This window comes from Lactuca saligna, chromosome 1 (assembly GCF_052625555.1).
Source record: "Lactuca saligna cultivar CGN05327 chromosome 1, ASM5262555v1, whole genome shotgun sequence".
Lineage (NCBI taxonomy): Eukaryota > Viridiplantae > Streptophyta > Magnoliopsida > Asterales > Asteraceae > Lactuca > Lactuca saligna.
The window spans coordinates 28,116,702-28,141,481 of record NC_136417.1 but is presented as its reverse complement, the minus strand read 5'-3'; the positions used below and the strand labels follow the sequence as shown (position 1 = coordinate 28,141,481).

At 35.4% G+C, this 24,780-nt stretch overlaps 1 protein-coding gene across 1 annotated transcript; it reads right to left on the bottom strand.

Annotated features, from left to right (window-relative positions):
• Nucleotides 1–20,017: 20,017 nt before the first annotated feature.
• On the bottom strand, nt 20,018–23,730 carry LOC145030052 (PII, uridylyltransferase (DUF2921)). The gene has a single exon (XM_078978487.1). It carries the CDS (start codon nt 23,337–23,339, stop codon nt 20,214–20,216), a length of 3,126 nt encoding a protein of 1,041 aa, XP_078834613.1. The 5' UTR covers nt 23,340–23,730; the 3' UTR covers nt 20,018–20,213.
• Nucleotides 23,731–24,780: the final 1,050 nt, after the last annotated feature.

Below are 24,780 nucleotides of genomic sequence, written 5' to 3'. Positions count from 1 at the left end.
TGAGTGATTATTTATTTTTGGGCGTTTTGGATCAAGATTTGGGTATGGGTCTTAGCCCATCTAGGGAAAGGGTAAAGTGGCCGTTTACCTTCAGTGTGGATTATTGGTCTAGGACTCTAATCCGATTGTTAATTGGATGATTATTTTGTTGTGTTAGTGTAGGGATTTTTGTGAGCTAGCAGCCGAAGACTTTCAGTGTGATTCAACAGTGTGAGGTGAGTTTTCCTCACTGTACTTGGGTCGAAGGCACCAATGTTGACCCTTGGATTGATATCCTGTTAGGCATGCTTTGTATTGTTGAGATCTGTTAAATCGGCATCTTGGTAGATAGGATGATGTTATGCTATAGTGATTTATCAGATCGATATCCTGGTAGATAGGATGATGTTATGCTTAGTGATCTGTAAGATCTATTTATTTGTTTACTGGATGGTTAACAATATACTTATCTGTATTATATGCACACGTTTGGTCAGTGGTTGAGGCTCCACTGCTTTGTGCGTAAGCCAACAAGCCGATGCATTCCAACCCGATGGTTGAGGGCCTAGGATATTCCATCCTGAGGATGATTGGACCCATAGTATGTTGGCATTCCAACCCGATGGCTAAGGGGGCTGAGGTATTCCAACTCGATGGTTGATTGGACCCATAGTATGTTGGCATTCCAACCCGATGGTTGAGGGGATTGGTGTATTCCAAACCGATGGTTTGATTGGACCCATAGTATGTGGTATGTGGTTATTGTATTTATGTTATTTGTTGTGTTGGTACTTTGGGGAACTCACTAAGTGTTAGGCGTGTCAAACCCAACAAATAATAGGGGTACAATAGACTCCAAATACGTTGCTTTAATGCACTAAAGAGTAGTACAAGGTAAGCAGGGTCGAACCACAGAGACACGGGATAAAAGTCTATACCTCTTTGTGCAAGGTACTCTGGTCACAAAAGGGGATTTGTTTGCAAAAGTCAAATAATGAAAATAACAATCAACTTTGAAACATGCAGAAAATGAAATAGATTTGTAAACAAGTTGTAAAAGTGCTTCCAATTATGATAGGTGCATTTTATGCACCTATTTTGCATGTTATTTCTGTCATTTCATAGCATTCTACTTCATAATTCTGGCATTTAGTTAATTATTTGGGCAATTGCATATTTCATTAAGAATGTCTGGTACTTTATCATTTTTTATTTATTTTGCAGGTATTATGGAGCATGGAACGTGGAGCATGGATGCATGGATCTTTAATGCTTGGAGCTTTGGAGCATGAAGAGAAGATGAACCGGTCATTCCATGGCAGAAAACATGAAGATGGAACCCGAGTCATTGTGCATTATTATCATAGCAAAGGAATATGTTTTAAGCACGGCTCATGTCATACCGACACGGGTCGTGTTTGTCCTTTATCATCTTATATTTGAGCAACCTAACTTGTGGTGAAGCCAAACTAAAGATGGAGCCAACAGTGAAGACTTGTTTGATTTTTAGCCAAAAACATGGGTCATGCCAAAAACACATGGTCAATACAAATGGCCATGCCAAAAACGCATGGACAAAAGGCATGGCCATGCTAAAATCGCATGGCCTTATGGCAAGTCATGTGAACTTTAATTAAAACAGGAGAAAACTTTATTTGAAGAGAGAACGGTTTTTAGGAGCAGTTGGGGCGATCTTGGGCGATTCTAGGAGAATTTTGGAGTTTTTGATAAGACATAATCATTGCAACCACTTTGGATTTCATTTTTGTAAGGATTAAACATTTCAATTTCATATTTATTCTTGTTTGATTTGTTCTTAGCCATGTGTGGCTAAGAAACCCTAGTTTCTAGTTCTTGTTCAAAACATGTTGATTGCTTAACTTGAAGCATATAATTTGATGTTTGATTTGTGATTCTATTCTAGTGATTATGTTTCTTGTTTAAACTAGAATCCTTAAATTTGATTTATGTTTGATTGGCCACTTTCATGAATTAAACTTTTGTGTAGTTAATTAACTTTTAGGGAACCTAGTCGTTCTATTAAGTTAATAATTGGTAACAAGCAATAAGTTTTCTTATTGTAAAACATATATCACATGTTTTCAAACTTCCGAGCATATGAGAAGAAATGAACATTGTTGGGAAGCTTGTATGAAACTTAATGCAGTTTTTCAATACAATCTAAGAGCGTGTTTAGGTTGAATTAGTAAAGCTAGGTCTAGTCACAGAGCGTGTTTTGGTTAGATAATTTGGAAAACGAGAGGTATTAGAGCGTGTTAATATCTTTCAGTACCAACTTAGAATAGCAATCTTGAATTACATCAAGTCATAATCAAGTTAAACAACAACATTGAGAACTAGAACTGGAAGCACTTTTACAACTTGTTTACAAATCTATTTCATTTTCTGCATGTTCCAAACTTTATTGTTATTTATTTTTTCACTTTTGCAAACAAATCCCCCTTCTTGTGATCAAAGTACTTTGTGCAAAGAGGTATAGACTTTTGTCTCGTGTCTCTATGGTTCAACCCTACTTGTCTTGTACTACTTTTTAGTGCATTAAAGCAGTGTATTTGGAATCTATTGTACCCCTTTATTTGTTGGGTTTGACACGCCTAACAAATTGGGGTCGTTGCCGGGGACACGGTGTTACTAATTGTTTATACCAAGATTTTTATGAGCAAGTACATCTTTACAAAAAAAAAAAAAAAACAAACAAACAAACAAACAAACAAACAAAAAAGTGTGGCTCAGATATGAACACTCCTTACATTAAAGACCAACTTTCTAAGCTAGCCCAGATTGTAATGATGATTGGAAATGACCGAAGTATGCAACCCACACCTATTCCTTGTGACTTTTGCACTCAAAATGGACATCACACCAACATTTGTCCATATTACAAGGGGAATGGGAGGAAGTGCAGGAAAGGGGAAGCTAATACTAGCCAAACCAATGGAGTTATGATCAACCTCAACATGATCAATGGTTTGAAAACAACCAAGCTTGGGGAAACAACCAATGCCAAAACTCATACCAAGCTTAGGGAAATGACCTATACCAACCAACTCCACAGTTCCAACAACCATATTCTGCACCTCCCCAACAAGCTGAAACTTCGAGCATGTCCTTGAAAGACATTGTGAAAAGCATTGCCACTACTACCCAAACCATCCAGGAAACAACCAAAGCTAGCCTCAAAAGCTTAGAGGAACAAATTGCACAACTTGCTTAATCTGTGAGTATATTGGAAACTCAATGAAAATTACCATCGCAAACTCAAGAGGACCCAAGGCATACCGTTTCTACCATCACCTTGAACGATGGGAAAATTTTTGATGACCCAAGATTGCAATTTGAAGACCGGGAGGAGGAGGAATAAGTAGAAGTAGAAAAGGTTTTCAAGGAAGAAGTAGAAATTGAGAAGGATGACATGGAGGTAAAAGCTTCCCTTCTTCTAGTTCTCAAAGTTGCCATTTAACCTGATTATGACTTGATGTAATTCAAGATTTCTATTCTAAGTTGGTACTGAAAGATATTAACACGCTTTAATACTTCTCACTTGCCAAATTATCTAACCAAAACACGCTCTTTGAGTAGACCCAACTTTACTAATTCAACCTAAACACGCTCTTAGATTGTATTTTAAAACTGCATTCAGTTTTGTACAAGCTTCCCAACAATGTTCATTTCTTCTCATACGCTCGGAAGTGTGAAAACATGTGATATATATTTTACAATAAGAAAACTTATTGCTTGTTACCAATATTAACTTAATAGAACGATTAGGTGCCCTAAAAGCTAATTAACTACAACAAAATCCAATTCATGAAAGTAGCCAATCAAACACAAATCCAATTTAAGGGTTCTAGTTTAAACAAAAACATAATCACTAGAATAGAATCACAAATCAAACATCAAATCATATTCTTCAAGTCAAGCAATCAACATGTTTTGAACAAGAACTAGAAACTAAGGTTTTTTAGCCACACATGGCCAAGAACAAATCAAACAAGAATAAAGATGGAATTGGAATGTTTAACTCTTATAAAAATGAAATCCAAAGTGTTTGCAATGATTAGGTCTTCTCAAAAACTCCAAGAATTCTCCCAAAATCACCCAAGAGCGCCCAAAACTGCTCCAAAAACCGTCCACCTTCAAAAAAATGACGTCTCCTCCTGTTTTAATTAATGCTCATGTCCATTCCAAGAGGCCATGCATTTTTGGCATGGCCATGCCTTTTGCCCATGTGTTTTTGGCATGGCCATTTGTCTTGCCCATGTGTTTTTTGCATGGCCCATGCTTTTTGCTAAAACACAAATAAGTCTTCACTGTTGGCTCCATCTTCAGTCAAACTTCACCACGAGTCATGTTGCTCAACTATAAGATGATAAAGGACAAACACGACCCGTATCATGTGACAACCCGTAAATTATTCTGTCGCTGTAACCCGTTCCCATCAGTAAAACCCGCTTGTCTTTCAATTTTTCCGATAACATTTTGAATTAGGTCATTTAATTTAAGACTTTTATAATGACCTCGTGAGTGTTCAAATCCATTAGTAACGCGTGAAAACACCCCAAATTATAAATTGGAAATTTTTTAGTTTTATTCCGTCGGGTTACAAACAACTAAATAAGGTACGACCAAAAGCCTCGTTTGACGTCAATATCGGGTAGAATTCCATCGGGCCTCAAACTTAAACCATATATAAAGTTGAAAGAACTTCATTTGAAGCTTTTCCACCCTCTCTCTACTCTCTCTCTACAAATCCAAGCTTTTGATCCAAAAACCACCCAATTCAAGCTCCAAATCGGTAAGTTATCCATCCTAGCTCATAGATAAACATGTTTAGCTTTCAAATTCATGGAAAAATCATGAAATAGGACCAAAAACATGTGTTTACATCCCAGGAACACCCTTAGGCCGCAAACACACATAGATGGGGTTTTTGAGCCTCAAAACCCTTCCAAACCACTTTTGGAGCTTAAATATGACTTAGGGGCTTACAATACTGGACTTAGAACACCAAAACCTTATCATTTGAGGGGTAAACAAGAGTTTACAGCCCAAGAACATGCTTGGACCATAAACACCCTTTCATAGGCCGTAAACCCCTTTTAAGGTGTTAAAATGCCCCTTAAACACCTCCTAAGCCTTGGAATAAAGTCTAGAATCATCCACCAATGTGTTAGGGACCTTAAACATGCAAGAAACCATACCCTTAGGAGTTCACGGCCGTAAACCCCCAAGGAATGGTTCCTGGGCCGTAAACTCCTATAAGGTGGTCAAATGGTGCCCTAACTTCCTTCCATGGCTTGTACTTTGAACTAGAAACACTTGTGATTGACTTAGGACCACCAAAACACAATAAGAATGGGTACATAAGAGTTTACGGCCATAAACTCCTAGTTTACTGTCATAAACTCCTTAAATGGTCCAAAGGTTGATCAAGTTCCTTTCCAATGCCTTAAAACCAAGCGTAGCATTACCCCACAAGAGTTTTAAGACCATTAAGCACCTAAGAACACCCCCACCATGAGTTTACGACCGTAAAATCATGGGGACATGGTCTTAGGGCTGTAATCTCCATATGGAGTTTACTCTTGAAGAGCAAACTCTATATTCAAACCATACACCCCCTTAGACGCTATCGGGTCACTCCTAACACTTGAAATAAAGTGTTTTCGCGCATCGGAGTGTACTATATCATCTAATTAGTAGTTCAAAGTCTAATTAGATAAAATTATGTATCTCTTCATATTACATAGGAACCTCGCGCGTGCTCAAGCCCCGAACTGACACTTAGCATCCTAACCGACACATTTCTCGACCGGTGAGTTCATACCCCTACACCTTTTTCCGTTTTTTTGAATGTTTTCAGGGGGGAATACAAGCAAAAGTACAAGGAAATCTTGTACTCAAACTTATTATTTCAGTTCAAATGTTCATATTTTGTATGCTTTTAATATCGAAAACCATATTAACCAACAGTTTGACTTGCAGAGTTAGCTTTCAGACTAATTGTAGATTTCTTTATAAAATGTTATAATCTATGTTACATTTTATAATTTACGAAGGATTCATGCTAATCATAAATTAGGATTATTACTAATAAAATACGCCTCCAGATAGTACCAGAACTTCGAAAGTACAGCTAGTGCACGCCTTTGGATGGCACTAAAACTTCGAAAATACAGCTAGTGTACGCCTTGAGTGTCACCAAAGTTTCGGAAATAATTCGAAAGTACGCCTTTGGATATCGACAGAGTTTCGAAAATATACGCCTTTGGATATCGACAGAGCTTCAGAAATACATCTAAAACACGTCTTTGGATGTCACCAGAACTTCGAATATACAGCTAGTGTACGTCTCTGAGTGTCTCCAAAGATTCGAAATTTCGGATAAGTATAGTAGATATTCAACATTCGTGTATAGGATAACCAGGTTTTCAGAATACTTATCTAATACTACAAGTATGATAGATACTAGTACATTGCATTTTGAACCAAGAACTAACCACGACTTTTAGGAAAATAAGGGTTTTTCCTGGGATAACATAACTTTTCTTAACCACACTATGTAACAAACGGATAACTAAACTTTGCTTATAAGAAAATATGGGATTTTCTTGGATAACGACTTTTTCAGAAAAACCAAAGGAAACTTGTTCTTTTACGAAAATAAACCGCTTATGAACTCACCAGCTTTATGCTGATTTTCAAACTGCTAGTATTCTCAGGTCTGCATTAGACAGGTACCTCACGATCTTTTGGAGAAGACGGAGCGTATAGAAGACTCGTCTTAACTTTTGTTCATAAGATATATACGTATAACACTTGTAGCACTTTGTTTTCAGACAATGTAAATATTTCTATGTAATGTAATGGTTGTGTTTACTACGCTTATTATGTACATTGGTTGCGATACTACATGACGTCCTCTACCCCGGAACGACTCCGCCATCGGTTTCGGGGTGTGATAGTGTCGGTGCGACAAGAACCCCGTTTCAAATGTAGTCCTTTGTTATGATGACAATGCACAATAACTCGGGTTCCATCTTCATGTTTTCTGCCATGGAATGACCAATTAATCTTCTCCTCATGCTCCGAAACTCCATGCATCCAAGCTCCATGTTCCATGCTCCATAGTGCCTGAAAAATAAATCAAAAATGGTGAAGTACCAAACATTCTTAATGAAATATGCAATTGCCCAAATAATTAACTAAATGCAAGAATTATGAAGTAGAATGCTATAAAATGATAGAAATAACATGCAAAATAGGTGCATAAAATGCACCTATCAGACCTCCCCAAGGTTAGACCTTTCTTGTCCTCAAGAAAGAAAAAAATTGAGAATCACCCTAGAGAAGACGATAGGTGGCTAAAAAGAAACTAAGATGAAAAGAATGGAAGGAACGAAAAGGTCTAAATGGAATTAAGATTAAATGCATGCAATAAAAGAAAAACTAGTGAAAAATAACATATGTAAAAAAAAAAGATTTTTTGTTCAAACATTAATGCAATAAGTAAAACCAAACGAACAGATTCAATCCAATTAACCTCATTATGCCATACAGTTGCAGGTGTACTTGTTGTGCCTTGAGATAACTTGGCATTAACCCCACAAGGATATATATATCAGTTAAAACAAGATTTTTAATCATTACCTAACACAACTCAACAATATCAAAAGTTAAAACACTTGTTCACTTTTACAGGTATTGGGTTAGCACATGGAACAAATTATGGCCTTACTCTCGTGAAAACCTGTTATGACAAAAATGCTCAATCATTTTCATTTTACAAAGCATGACAATGATCGACTCTAGCTATTTGTTGACTGACAACAATATTTCTCTAAAAAATATTTTCTAAAAATTCCCTCATACTTACCCAGATTGGTTATATGTTTCAAACCACGTACACCAATCAAATTAGTTTACAGTCAGTCCCAATGTCATAAGTTCAAGTTCAAGTCCAAAGGAATCTTTTGGCAGCCAAGCATTTTTCCTAAACATATTATTCGATTGAACTATAAACATAAATATATACAAACTATTTAATTATATTTTCCTGCAAATAAAACTCATGGCTTTCTTTGAAATCCATGTAGCAGACTTCCAACCAACACATCCATACCCGATGACCTTGGTGTGCAAGATTTAAAGAGATCCCTTGGGTTTACTTGCTCGAACCTCAAAGGCCACATATTAGATTTATTTGAATATCTAAACATATATATATATATATATATATATATATATATATATATATATATATATATATATATATATATATATATATATATATTAAGTTCATGACTTTTTATGGAACCCGTGTAGCGAACTTTCAACCAAATCAGTCCCAAACAATTCAGCTTTAGGTAATTAGGTGTAGAACACCCCTCGGGGTTTACTGATTCAAGTCCCAAAGGCCACAGCTTAACTTAATAAAAAATTTATTTTTATTTTTTGGTTTGTTTTTATTTATTTATTATTTTTTGGTTTTGGTTTTTTTTTTTTTTTAGTTTTTTGGTTTTTTTAGTTTGTTTGCTAGGCTTGTTTCCTTATATTTTTGTCCTTGACTCTTTCTATTTTTGGGACATCTTACTGTCTATTACTGTGAGAGACTTCTAAGACATTTTTCGGGGGACTGATGTAAATGCGCAAAGACCCGTAAGTATAGTTGGAAACATTGTCCCCAAGCAGGGTATTTAGAAGGGAATAGATAGAAAGAACTTTTTAGAGCGCTGGAAAATTCGATTCATTAAAATTTTTATTCATTGTATGACTCTTTTGTATTTGGAGTTTGGATATGAATGAGCATTTACTACTCATAAGACTGGGTGTGTGTTCCAAGGGCTAAACTATATCAGTTTTTATGCTTCGGTGTTGATAACCTTATCATTTTTTTTTGCACGAGTAGTTTCGGGAGACGTGTTCGTGTATGATTAGATTGCTTCAAGATTTTTAATAAAGAACGAACAAGTTCTAATCTTAAGCCACGATTAATTTACTACTTCAACTGATTCAAGAACATTAGGTTCCTTTAGATTGATTTTTTTTTGGGTAAACTAAGAAATAGTTAAAAACAATTTTTTTTTTTTTTGTATTTTTTTATGCTTTGAAATGAATGCATGAATAAAAATTTGTGTTTTTGTTTTTTTTGTTTTTTGTTTTTTGTTTTTTGTTTTGTTTTGTTTTTTGTTTTTGTTTTTTTTTTGAAATGCATGTGGAAACTAAAACCTAATGTACAAAGACCCCTCCCCAAGCTTAAGATTAAGCATCGTCCTTGATGCTTTGAAAAGGTAAGGCAACCTACTGACCACGAATGTATAACTATTTAGAGCATATGAACGGATTCTCAACAGTTCTAGTCAAACAATCTTAAGATTCATGCATCAAACTTGAGATATGGAAGGAATGTACCATTTAAATGCTTGCATTTGTGATGTGTGCTTGACTTTTTCACGTCATCTTCAACCTCAAGAAAAGTTGAGCTCTTCAATGGTGGAATACACAAACGGAGGCAAAAGCTTCCCTTCTTCTTTACAAAATACCTCCCCATGCTTACTCTTGAAACCCTACAAAAGAATTTTGAAACCTAATACAATAATCAAGTCAAAATTTACAAAGAAAAAAAACTAGGGTTTTATGCAAGATTCAATTTTGTACACTTTCATGGAGGGAATTCTACATAGATGAAGAATAAGAAGAATAAGATGGAGTTAGGAACTTAAAGCAACAAACCTTTGAACTTTAATGTTGGATTGATTGATAAAAGTTAAAAGTTTTTAATTGTTTAGGAGGAGAGAGTGCACACTCGTGAGTTGTGATGGGTAAGAATGACACAAAACACATGGTCCAAGCTAGGTCGTGCTTTTTTATGATAGCCCATGCCTTTTTAGCATGGGCGTGAGTTTTCGCATTAGGCTGCACTCATCATTTTTTTTTTCAAAAGAAGCGATCAAAAGGCATGGGGTAATTTTAGCCCATGCGTTTTTGTCCTTGCCCAAGCGTTTTTCCTCAAGACCATGCCTATTTTTTTTTCTTTTAAAACCTCGATAGTCTTGCATGGTCGAAAATTAGGCCATGCCTATTAAGTCCTAGCCCATGCGTTTTCTTTCTGTAATTCTAAAAATCAAGTTTTTTTTATATAACTGTTAACCTCCCAAAAACGTTTTTTTACACATGCATCCCTTTCAATCTTGTAGATAGTTTTTTTTGGCATGGAACTCTAAAAAGACATAAAAACATTGCAACACAATAAATTAAATAAAAGAAGAATAGGAAGAAAATAATGCCCGAGTTGCCTCTCGGTTAGCCGCCCTTGTATCAAGTCTTTGACTCGACTTGGCCCTTAATTGGAATATGTTTTTCTTTGAATATTAGGGCTTTCCAACTCATTGAACTTCTTACTACTTCCTCAAATTGGCCACTTATCATATACCTGGCTTTCTTTTTGCTTGGGAACTATACCGGACTTAGACCCTTGATGACAACAATCATCCAATTGACCCCTTTCATGTACTTGTCCGGTAAGGTGATCACCCCTTCCTTCTTTGATATGGTGGTTGAGTTGATGACGGATTAGGTGTCTTCCTTCTCGAAATTTGTATCCTTTGAAGGGTTTGGCAGATTTATCATTTCCGGATCTAGTGATTAGCCTACCAGTGAAAAGATTTTTTCATTCGTAGTGGGTGGGTTAGTCTCTTTTTGGTCAATTTAGTAGTCAGATGCAGTCGTCAAAAATCTATATCGGGAAACATAATATTTTGAGATTAACCATTATCCATGTCTCGAATTCATACAAATATCATAGAACGAAGGGATAGCTGATCACTTATCTAAGGGCCGAATCTTGATTAGATCAAGAATTTGATATTGCATTGGATGGCTAACTCACTATTGATTATTCAAGAAGTATTGGTTCTCATATAGTTGATGACTTGTCCAAGTGGGAGATTGTTGGAACGCGTCCAATGTCATTAACTAATGGTAATATTTCTAATAATAATAGAGTCCTTTTGGGTTGCCCTCAAGACCCAAATTGAGTAGAATAATTAATGGAGAAATTGATTTATTAATTATTATGCTTAATAATTAATTAGAAACTAATTGGAAATATATTTTGGGAATTAATTAACAATATAGCTAATTAAAGGGTTGAATATTCAATTAATCAATAGTTGGTTGATCAAGAATATTCTGGAACCCTAAGAAGAATGGTCATGGATGAAAATTCTCTTAGGATAAAGAGAATTTCGTTCTTAGGGTTATCCATCCTACATAGGCTTGAGAATAGAACCCTGGAAGGCATCCAATGCTATAAATAGGGTCTTAGGGATTCATTCTTCATTGCTCATTATTGGCTTGAAGTTTTCCTTTCTTTCTTCCTCCCATAGGGATGATTTCTAATCCTCTTTAGGTTTGTGAAATTGTCCCTTCTCCTAGTTATTTTATTCAACTATTTGGTGTCATTGGGTGTGATACCATTAGAGGGATTCTGGTTTGGGTCCTCTCATCCAAGCAACTTCATGAAGGATCAAGATCTCAAGCATAGAGATCAAGGGCTATGTAAGAGGTATTTTTTTATTTGTATTTTTGTTTTCTATGGTAGATGTAATTAGCATGAAACCATAGATCCATAGGGTGCATGTACAATTAAGTATATCGTAGTTTCAATTTTTCTGCTACCTAGTTTAGAGTGTATTTGTCACACCCTCGAACCGGACAGTGGAAACGTCTGGGGGCTTGCGTGACTAATAATTGAATACCATAACAATGAATATACATGAAACAAACACATACATCACCAACATTACATAATACAACTTACATAGTTCACATCAAGTACATTGAACAAACATTACATATTCATAAGTATATTGTTTGAAAGTTACAAAACATGAAGTCTTAATCACGCATGATAATCATCTTCTCCTTATTTGTTACCTGAGAATACAAGTTATTTTAAAAATGGTCAACATAAAAATGTTGGTGAGTTCATAAGCATGTTTGTGAAAATGATTGTATAACTTTGAAACTACCAGAAAATCCCATATTTTCTGAAAAACAGTTTAGTATGTTTGTGTCAGATCTTGTGTTAATGAATGTGTGTTATAGTTTATGAGAATGTATCATGGTATTACTGAAATTATAAGGAGAATGTAAGGAGAATGCCTCCAGACAACCCGATGTTGTCCGTAAACGAGAATGATGTCGTACCAACCCTCGAGGTTGAGTACCAGTACATGCATGAAGTTGATTTCCCATGATTGATGAAATGGTAATGGATCTCTATGTGAGACGTTATAACCATGCATAATAATGACTATTTTGCCTGTCTTGGCATTCTTACAAACGCCGATTTTGATCAAGATTTTGTCACGCTAGAGTGGCCGAGTCTAACTGTAGTGAACAACTCAGGTGTGGGGGAGTCACCCCCGTATAGATCTATACACAAACTCTCGCCCTCCCTCCAGGAGACTCTGGTTACAACTTACAGGCTACGGACGACACTTATTGGTGTTGACCGATAATTTCTCACTAAATCCCAATTATTACCCCATGAATTTGAATAATATTGTTTACAACTTGTTTGATGTTCACATGAATATGAATAAAGCCTAACAAACACGAAAAAGGACACTGTGGCCCACTAATCATGTGTGTCATTTATAGGCTATCGAATATGCTTAGAGACATGTTAGCCTATCAAGCATATGATTGATTTGGACCATACTAGCAATGCAAATGGGCCACTAAGGCCCAATAGCATTTAAAGCCATTGAGGGTCCCGTAGGCATGTAATTGGATCACCAGAAGCCCAATCAACATGTATTATTATTATTGTTGGGCCCAATAATTATGTTAATGGGTCACGAAGGCCCATTAAGCATAATTTACAAATATTAAGCCCAACCGATTTAGTGTTTACCCGTTTTGTATAGTATAAATGTTGGAAGTTTTGTTTAAACAAATTGTTTAATCGTAAAGTCACAATGTGCGTCAGTTATTCCATAACGGAATATAAGTATATTTTTCTTTTTAGATTCATAAATTATAAAAAAATTTATTGTTTTGACCCAATTATTTTAATAGTAACATAATTGTCCCAAAAATAATTGTTTGGCCAATTCAGTCCATTTTCTAATAAAAATGACATTTTAAGCTCTTAGATTATTTTTCTTGACATTTTCAGCTCAAACACTTATTCAAATAGTATTTTTAGTCCAAATTAAAATATTGGACAGACAGCTCTTTAGTTAAAAAATTTACAATTATAGTCCATATTTTCGAAAATTTTACAATCTAAGTCCAAAAATTTAAAATCTTTGCATTTTTAGTCCTATTTGGTAACAAATACATTTTCAGCCCCTGAAACTTGTTTATTTATGTTTTAAAACTCTTTTTTTTATAAATTTACAATTTTAGTCCTTAAAATATTATTTTTCGCAACTATGGGCCTAAAAACCAAAAAGCCTAAATTTTAACCCATTAAGCTAAAATTACATTTTTAGTCCTTTAAAAGTCATGATTTTTATAAAAAATCATATTTTAACTAATTTAACCCATTATTAACCTTTATAAAACCGAAAATGGTATCATTTTACCCATCTTTTGCTTATTTGGCAAAAATAGCCCATAAATAAGATTTGTGTTTTGTTTTGCTTATTTCAAACTTGTATAACACTTTAGTCTTGACATTAAGATGTATAAGATGTCTCAGATCACATATTTTTCCTATTGTAGTTAGAAATTTCGAATAGATCACATATTAGCACATATTCATCACATAAACATAAGAAAATACACATATCATACAAATACACATGGATCTACACATTTCACTTGTATTCTCCCCCATAAAGCATGTAAAACCGAAAATAAAGGGGTATGAACTCACCTTGGATTTGTTGGTTCAGTTTTGAAGAAAGAAATGGAAGAGATTGATGTTATTTTCGGCCCTAGCATGCTTCTTGAGAGGACTTTGGTTTAGATAGCTTCTAAGGAGTAGATCACGAAAATTGCATGAGTTAGGAAGAGGTTTTTGATGAAATAAAGAAACTAAGTCATGGATATAAACAACAACTTACCAAAGATGATGATTCTTATGGAAGAACCTCTTGGAATCGAAATTTTTGATGGAAAGAGGAGTATTCTTTGAGAGATTTGAGAGTGTATGAATGTGAAGTATGTGTGGATGTGTTTGTTTCTTGCTCTTGGCCGAGAGTAGGAGAAGAAGAAAAGGGAAGAGATAGATGAAGTGATAGGTGCATGGGGAGGAGAGAAGTCTTGCATGTAAATCCAAAATGTAAAAATGATGTGTCTTCCTCCCATAATTCCACATTTTCCTTTCATTGTTATTAAAAAAATCTCATTGGGCCGAGTTGGGCTAAAAGAGAGGGAAAGGAGTCATTTTGGGCCCATGCTCGAATTTATGAGGCTCAATTAAACATTTTTCGGCCCATTGGGCCTCTAGGGTGTCTCACGACCCAATTGACTTAAAAGAACATGTTTTATGGCTCATAATAATCAAATTAGGTTAGTTATGGCCCAATAAAGCCCATTAGGGTAAACCATTTCATTTTTGGCCCATTATGGCCCATGATGTTAAATTCCATGATAGTGGATCCATTTAGGGTCCATTTAGAAATTTAAGCCAAAAATAATCAAATTATAAGCTTATTGGCTCATTGGGACCAATAAGGGTTTCCTAGTCCAAAATGGACTTAGGCTATAGTCCTTAGGGTTTTCAAAACCCTAAATTGACTTTTTATAATGCTTTGTATAAATTATGGGCTTTATGATTGGATCTTGGTGAAAGTTTGTTATTGTTAAATAACATAGTGCATTATCAAGTACAAAGCTTACAACTGGTGTCATTGATATTGTTTACAGAATCATAGAATTTCCTAGCAAATTGCTAGTTGTGACAGTATTTGATGAGTAGAAAACCCAACAAAAACAGATAAGCACACAACTCACCATCACAGGTAACAGTCTACAAGTCTACCTGCCTAACAGTATATCACAATCTAGTCTCATCTTAGTACACTAGGACACATACTACAATAAGTAGTATATTGAGAAAACTCACATGAACCAACAAGTTGGAGGACTAACACCCAAAGTCTCACGAAGTCAACTACATGAATCTCGTAAACCTAACAACGGTCAAACGTTGATCTATAACTCAAACTCACGGTTTAACCAAGGGTCAAACTTGGTCAAAAGTCAATGTTCACCCCCACCCCCTCGCGTCATGGTTGCACCATGCTCACTAGGCGACAAAACAGTCACGGATAAGCCTTGCGAACCACGTCGCGACTTGCTTTTCAATGCGTCATAGAATCAACAAAAGAACCAAACCTTATTAAGGACTTATCCCCTTAAGACATTTGTTCCAAATCTCATATCTGAAACTCCTAAAAATCTTAATGGATAAAGTTTCCAACTTTACACCTCCTAATGGTTGAATCAACCAGAAACTCAAACCCTAAGTCTTAGAATCCATCGGAGAGCTAAAGCTAAGTGCGTGGCTTAACCAAGAACACATGCAAGCTTATTTCTACCAAGGATAAGGTCCAGAAGCAACAAAATGTAGCTACAAGGTCCTGGAGTTTCCCAAACTCCAAGGATACATGAACAAGGGACTAGAAATGACCCGCAAACCATCCAACATCTAGATATAAGAATGAAAATGCATAAAGGTGAGAACCTTAAACTCACAAGAGGTCCATAAGATGGTTGTTTTGCTGGAACACCAAGGAATCTCACACCAACACCTTGCTTTAAACTTCTTCTTCTTCTTTTTGGATTTTTCACAAAAAAGAGCACAAAACACACATAAGATCAAAATAAAGGTTGGAGTTATGAGGGGATTGTTCTATAGGGTAGAGGCTGATGAATTAGCCGAAACCCTAGGGAAGTGTGCCTTAAATAGATCGAAATCCTTAGGCTTTTAGGGTTTTAGCCCAACAGGCCGACCGCGTTGCAGCTAGGCTATAACTGTGTCATCATTTAAATGATGTGGTTGTGTCGCGGTGTGTCTCCAACACCGCGTCATGGCCAATCAAAATCACAACTTAATTAATTTGAAGCCAAAATATCAATACTTGAAGATAGGTGTTACAGTTAGTCAGTGGTATTGACCTTGTATATTTACCTACTAACAAATGCAACAATACATAATTTTTATCAATACTATCGTCAAAATTCAGTTTTAATTTACAAAACATATTTATAAGGTTATGATGTTTTCTACCCCTCTACTTTTTTAAAAAAAACTTTGTAAAGTAACATTTTTCACCCCTTTACTCTTTAAAATGTCACTTTGACCTCCTTTACTTTGAACTTTTTAAAGTATCACTTCCACCCCCTCTATTTTGTAAACTTTCCTACTTATCTCCCTTAGTATACAGAATATGATTTTCTTTAATAACTTTCGTTCGTTATAAAAGGAAAAAAAAATTTACGTGCTTATTTTTATATATGTGTCGGTGTAAATTCGATGTGGTTAACGTTTCGATGTACATGTAGAACTTTTGTTCGTTAAGTTATAAAAAAGAATTTACTTACTTTTTTGTGTACATGTCGGTATAAATTCGTTTTTGTCTACATTTCAATGTATTTTTTGATGTTTTCATGCTTATTTTTATGTGTGTTTCCTACGTATAAGTCGGGTCACGTATAATATGTTTTTTATAAAAAAAAAAGTACTTACTTTTTTATGTACATGCCGGTATAAATTCGATTTTTCTACATTTTAATGTATTTTTTGACGTTTTCATGCTTATTTTTATGTGTGTTTCCTACGTATAAGTCAGGTTATATATAATACGTTTTTGATTATTTGAATGTTTGTTCGTTAACTTAAAAAAAAAATCTTACTTATTTATTTTTATGTACATGTCGGTATAAGTTCTAGTTTCTTTATGTTTTCATGCTTATTTTTATGTACGTTTCGTACGTATGATTTTTGTCACATAAAATACGTTTTTATTTGATGGTATATATTGAAGTTAGTCGGTGGTACCAACCTTGTATATTTATCTACCAAACAAATGCAAATATACATACATTTTATCAATATAACCATCATTCAGGTTACAAAACGGATTGACGTCGCCGCAACACACATCGAGTAAAATGCTAATTTATAATTGAAAAGTACATTAAAATTCTAAAGTATTGAAATTTTATATCTGAGATAAAATATGATTGAATAAGTCTTTTAATTTAACACGGTTTACATTAGAAATCGAATAAACAAAATAAGAAAATGTTTGAAAGTATGAATAAGAAAGGGTGTTATATATATATATATATATATATATATATATATATATATATATATATATATATATATATATATATATATATATATATATATATATATATATCTTTTTATTCACATAAATTATCAAATTATTAGGGGTATATTGTATACACACACTCAACTATTCATCCATGAGATACACGAAGCAATTGAAATACGTATAAAATTGACCATAAGAAACCACATAATATAGTTTTACCCTAACAATGGGTCAAATAGTCGTAGGTTTTTGTTATCACCATAAAGAAAACTAAAGCAGTTAGTTTTTGAGAGATTTCCATAGTTTTAAGCTTTTAAGAAAATGAGTATCGACTTTAGATATTGTCCCTATTTAGCATCGAAGTACTAATCTTGTTTAATTAATTATTAAAATTTTGAGTAAATTACACGAATAATCCCTATGGTTTACTATAATTTGCGCGTTTGATCTTTAACTTATTTTTTTAACTCGGAAGGTCCCTATTGTTTGTTTTGTTACGCGTTATTTTAATTTATTTACATAAACACACCCCCAACCTCACTCTCATCACCTTACCTTACCTACCCTGTCAATTTTTCCTATTTAAATAATAGTTTTTTTAGGTAAGACAGAGACCAAATACGTAACAAAAACAAACAGTAGGAACCAAACACATAACAAAAGCAAATAGTAGGAACCTTCCGAGTTAAAAAAAAAAAAATAGAGACCAAACGTGTAAATTACTCCAAACCATAGGGATCATTCGTGTAATTTACTCTAAATTTTTAAATTTTAACTTTATCATTTATTTAGTCATCGAGACATATTGTAACAAGTTTACCGGTTATTGTTGTACATGGCAGTTAATTCTGATCACCTTTGTCCATATAGCGCTGATGTGGCATCCATATGAATATATATATATATATATATATATATATATATATATATATATATATATATATATATATATATATATATTAGTGCCTAAATACTTGAGAGACCATTTATATATTTCTTAAAAGGAAAATAAAAACTATAGTGTTCAACAGTACTAAGCAATAGAGGTGGCAATCGTGTCGTGTCATGTTGGGTTCGTGTCGTGTCGAAAAATTAAACGGGTTGAAAGTGCTTGATCCTAACCCGACCCATTTAATTAACGTGTCGTGTCGTGTCTATTTTCGTGTCGAGTTCGTGTCGGGTTTCGGGTTAGGGGTATAGCTCGAAATATGTCGTGTCATGTGAGGTTAAAAGTTTGAGCATGTTGAAAGAGTAGGAGTTAGGTAGTCAGAAAGGAAAAGCTAATACTTTGGAGGCAGAATAGATGAAGTCATAACAAGTTCAGATGACAAAATTAAAAGAGTGGGAGTTGGGGAGGCGGATGACAAATGTCATGAGGATGCGAGAGTGGTGAAAGAGGCTGGGTAGTTTAGGAGAGAATGCAAAATTGAATTGAAGTCTTGATCTAGATGACTAAATCGTTTCAACATTACAAAACAATTTAATTCGAAGGCTTTCTTTTACTTATGGTTTGATTTTGTATCTCTCTAGTTTATTTAAATAATTCAAAATACTTGCATATAAATAAACGGGTCATTTTCGAGTTGAAATTCTCAACCCTAACCTTACCCATTTAATTTTCATGTCGTGTCGTGTCAACCCGTTTATTTAAACGGGTTGAAATATCTTACCCAAACCCGTTTATTTCGTGTCGGGTTTCGTATCGTGTTAATTTTTGCCACCTTTACTAAGCAGGAAAGGAGAAACTTTGCCATGATGAAAAGCTTGATGGAGAGAGAGGAAAAGGTTTTACTATTTAAGAAAGAAAAAACAATGAAGGAGAAGTGGGAGGAAAAGAATAAATTATATTTTGTCTTAGTTTCATAATTTATCCAATATAAATAATTTTAGAGAAAAATAATTTTAAATGCCATGTAAATGCTACAGGAAAAGAATAAATTATATTTTTTGTCTTTTAGTTTCATAATTTGTCCAATAAAACTAATTTTAGAGAAAAGTATTTTTAAATTCCATGTAAATGCTACAGGAAAAGCATAAATTATATTTTTTTGTCTTTTAGTTTCATAATTTGTAGATAAAATTAATTTTAGAGAAAAATATTTTTAAATTCCATGTAAATGGTACGTAGCATGTATGGATGTAAATGGAAAGATGATAATATGTTGAACATGTTATACTATGTTTTAATGGCTAAAACAAGATAAAATTGAAAGATAAAATAATTAATCAGCATGATTAAAACTTAATGCTAACTGGATGTAAATGGAAAGATGGATGTAAATGGTAAATGGTAAATGATAAAATTGTATGGATGTACGTAGCATGTATGGATGAAAATGGTATGGTAATATGTTGAACATGTTATACTATGTTTTAATGGCTAAAACATGATAAAATTGAAAGATAAATAATTAATCAGCACGATTAAAACTTAATGCTAAAGAGGACGAGTATTAGACTTTTATGATCAAAAAAGCAAATATTTTTTAAGAAAAAAAGAAGAAGATAAAGTTTTGTTTTATAGTATGAAACTATTAAGTATTAACTTTTACTTTTACTTTTAGATAAACTTTTATTTTCTTATCTAAAAGATATTTCTTTTATCAAATAGTTTTTATGAACATTTAGTTTTATGATATTTTAGGTTTTTATCTAATTTTATAGTTTTAAAAGCTACTAATTGCTTTTGCCGCACTCTTTCCCACGCTTCATTTCATACAAAATCGCTCATGTGTTATTAATCAACATTTTTAAATCTTGTTTTCGGTCTCCTGTATCTTCAACATTTCAAATTCACATAGCAATAAAACTACATGTAAAAATCGGCAAGTTTACACAAACCTCACAACATCTACAATACGACATGACCCAAAAATACATGAAAACCACACCTACACATCATCCTGTTCATTCCACCTCAACCTCCTTCCTCGTTCCCACATCTCCATTGCCACAGGAAGTCATCTCAGCCTCCGCCACCACCGGCGACAACCGCTCATACCCCACCGTCCGCCTTGGCAAAACCCTAAACTTTCCAAAATCAAGAACCTCCACAAGCCTCTCATAACTAAACTTCTGTTGAACATATACTAAAACAGCAAGAAGAATTGCAATTACAGGAATCCCGATATCCCCGAACTTTGAATAAAAATCAAGATGCGGATTCACAAACTCATAATCCTCAGAAAAATACGGGTTCGGGATCGGGGTTCGAATGTAATCATAAACATGAGGAAGAAGTCGAATCACAGTTAACCCGATAAAATACGATTTTCGTAACGGTTTGCAATCAATTTGCCAAATTAAGTTACCAATAACTTGTGGAAGCAAAAAGAAATCTTGAACCAAACCCACATACTCCTCAAGTTCAGCAAGCCATTGTTGTAGGTTATGAACCACAAGCACACATACAAACCCGAGCACATGAACCAGCCCGGTAACTATAAGAACCCGTCGATCAGACGGCACACGGGCCGGTTCATGTGGGGCCCGCGTCTGTAACCGGATCCGGGCCCTCCAAACTTTCTGGTAAAGCCGCAATGTTAGCGAGAATGAAACCAATACAAGAATCTTGACCGTGTAATCGATGACCCGAACCATTTGACTTTTTTCAAGAACCGAAGACTTTTCGTAAGATTCGGTTTTTTTAAAAAGCGCTTCGGCCCCCGTAACTAAGGGAATCCCATATCCAACCGCTTGGACCGATAACATAACGAGTGAAACAAACGGGACCACGTTCGCATTCTCTTTGATGTAAAACAATTCGGTTAAAATAAAACCGATTGCAACCGAAAGTGTAAGAAGTTGTAAAATCCCTTCGACACCTCTTCGAGAAAGAATATCTTCCCGTTGAGCCCGATACATAATCGGGACTGTTTGGAGGTTGACCGGTTTGAAAAACAACGGGTCAAACTCGTTTCGTTGACTCGAGATTGAAATCCTAGCCGTTGGATTAACCATCCAACGGGTCGCAGTAGGCGGGTATGATATCACAACTTCAATCAAACAATCCAACCCGTTTTCAAGATCCATACTCTCGTATAAAACATTCCATGAGGCCCGTACGTCTCGACACCCAACTAAATACATTTTCCCCACAACTGGATAATACAACCCTTCGACCAAAAGATCCGAAACATTCCCATATTGCCCTCCGAAGAGCGAAAGTTGACCCGATACATTCAATAGGAGCTGTCGTTCGGTGTATGTCGGTTTAGCGTGATACGGTGTGTCTTCTTCTGTAGTTGAATCGTTTTGTAGAGACCAGTAATGACCGAATAACGGGCCAAGTGAGAGAATCTCAAATTGCACATCGGTTCTTGAGAAACGATTAGGCCCGGAATCGGGGACTGCAGGGTGGTGAAGTGTAAGATCTTCGGATAAAAGTGACAAACCAACGAGATAGGAATCGGCATCTTCGACTTTCGGGAATGTTAGAAATGACTTTTTAATCACGGTTTGGAAGCTGAAAGGCTCATGTTTTTCGAGAATTGTTCCTGCTAAATCGATCTTGGAATACGTATAATACGGATGAGATTCCGTATACTGGTCGTATAATTCAGAAGGACGTACGAGTTTCTCAAACGTTAACGGAAAAAACGATGAATTCCCCTCTTTTAAACTCGAAATTGTCCCAAGAATGATGCTTCTTTGTTTAATGGAAAACGAGAGTGGAATGTATAAACAGATACGGGAATCGCACCCGATTCCGATTCCACCTTTATCAACAATTCCAAGGCAACCGACCATACAAAGCTGTCCGCTTGATGATTCCCAAATCCCTTCAGCCGAAAGAGTCATATTATTCAACCCGGTTCGCTGACCCGCATTGTAATGATCCTCAAAAGGAGAAACAACCCGAATAACAGCTGCAACCTTGGTAAATTTACTCTTTTGACCCTTTGAAGGCGTTTCTTCACATCGAACGTCTTGAAGACTAAGTCTTACACCTTTAAAGCTACCGTTTGTTGCTTTTATACGGGAATCCGACTCAAACGGGCCCAATTTGCTGCAAATTTCATTCGTTTGGTTGCATTTCCAATTCGGGACAACGGTTAATGGATCTTGACCCGTGAAGCGTTCAAGAATAAGGCAAAAATCAGCTCCTTTGTACAAACCAAGCCCGGTATTTGTAAAATTATCTTTGTAAGGGTATGGAGTGCAAGCTTTTGAAACGAGATTTTCGGAGCTAAACTCGTAATTTGCAGAAGCACTTAAAGAAGATGAGATTTTTACTTCATCAAAGTATTTTTGGCTTGATTTTGCGTTTAAACTTTTCAAACTACCATGAATAGTTCTTTTTGTTAATGTAAAAGCTTTGGGGTAACGAATAACCAGTAAAATCCGGTCATCTTGAATGAGTGGTGGCTGGTTTATGTACCCCGGTTCTTTAACCCAGTCCCATGGGTTACTGGAATCGGGGTAACGATAGGGCAACATCGCGTTCCCTAGTAAACACATTACAGTTTCACCATCGTTTCCTTCGGAATTGGAGACAATCCCTTGGAATGGAATCGTTAATTCCGAATGCCCAGGGTATATGTTAAACACTGGGTTGCTACTGTAGGGTTTTGCTCCGTACAATCCCCCAATTGTTATTGCAACCTGTAAGATCCCGTTGATGTTGACTGAGTTTTTGGATCGATGGGCTCGGTCTACATCAGTAACCCAGAAGGAAACCAAGTTCAATGATGAATTTGGATCCAATGAGCCATCTGTCCCATTTAGTTTGTGATGATCATCAAATGGCATCAATGGAGCTTTATCTAACTCCTGCCACCAATCTCCATTGATGAACGACATTTTGTCTTTAAATCTGTACAATCTTTTTCCGTTGGGTTTTTGGTTAGAATCTGGAGGCATGATCGAAGAACATTCTTTTTTTACCTCGTCTATTCGATCGTATTTGAAGGTCATAGGGGGTTCTTTTGTAGATCTTAGATCCCCAAACCCATTAGGATCAATACCAATCGCTGCGTTCACTAACCTAATGCAGAGAATCAAGAAAAACCCTAACATGAAAACACTCTTCATGGAAGGAATTTGAAAAAGTCAGCGTTTTTCAATATTTTTTGATACCCGTTTACAGATTCTTAATCAAGAACAGGACATAGGACTGGGGATTGAAGACATCGCAAAATTAACTCAAGCTATGTAAAGAGTAGAGTTCAGTGGGTATGGTGTAAATCGATTCAGACACTTGAAAGCTAACCTGGAACCACTGCGAAGTATCTGTTGGAAGATCGAGTTTAATGATTGACTGGAATACTGGATCTTTGAGTTCTTTTTACTTCTGATTGTACGAGATCTGTGGGTTGATCTGGAAGAAGAGAGGTAGGCGGAAGAAGAAGGAAAAGTGAAGTTGAAGTCAACTCAAAACTGAAAATGGTACGAAGTGATTGTCTAACGACTTTTATTTTTTCTTTGGAGTAATACTGAATTACTGATCGTCAAATTTTTTTCAAAAACATCTATATAAATTTAATATTCTTTCTTTGGTTCGCTAGAGTCCGTTAATTTCAATCACTTTTCTTTGTTTAGTTCATGGTTTCGAAAGGAGTTGGATCCATAAATGAGTCAAAAAAAAAAAAAAAAATTGTAACGAAGGGAAAATAAATTTCATCAAAAAACTTAAGGAATTAAAATTTCTTTCAAGTGAGAATATTGAATGTTAATATATTACTCATTTTTTTAACGATACATCTGAAACCCTTCTGTCGTCGTCGACACTACCACCACCACCACCACTCATCACCACCGCTACACACCACCTCCACTGCAACCCATCATCACCTCCACCGCCACCCACTATCACCACCACTGGTAACTCCGCTACCACCACCCTCCACCCACAAGCACCGTCACCTCCACCACCGTCGACCACTGCCACCACTATCCAGCATCGCTATCACCACCTCCACCACCACCACAACCACCTACCGTCACCACCTATACCACCATACTACCTTCCACCTCCACCACCATTTGCAACCACAACCATACCATTATTGCCACCACCGTCGCCATCACCTCTATCACCACCTTCATTACCACCACCATCGTTACTACCACCATTGCCACCTACACCACTACTCATGACTTCCCCCATCACCATCACCATTACAATTACTATCGCCACCACCATCATCACCTCCGCCACTACCCACCATCATCTTTGTTGTCATCATCACCACTATTGCCACCATCAACATCACTGGCACCATCATCATCATTTACTAATTTTATAATTTATATAATATATTTTTACATATAAGTTATAAAAAAAATTAAAAAAAAATAAATAAATAAATAATTTTTTCATTTCATATTATTTCAGTTCTCTGCCAAACAAACATAATATTGAATTGGATTCAAATTTCATTCTTGCCGACCAAACAGAATATGGAATTAGATTATAATTCTTGGTAGATTCCAATTCCTTAACAGATTCTTATTCTTTCAAAAACATTATGCA

Coding starts and splice junctions, on each gene's coding strand:
- LOC145030052 (XM_078978487.1), bottom strand. CDS start 23,339: ATGAAGAGTGTTTTCATGTTAGGGTTTTTCTTGATTCTCTGCATTAGG.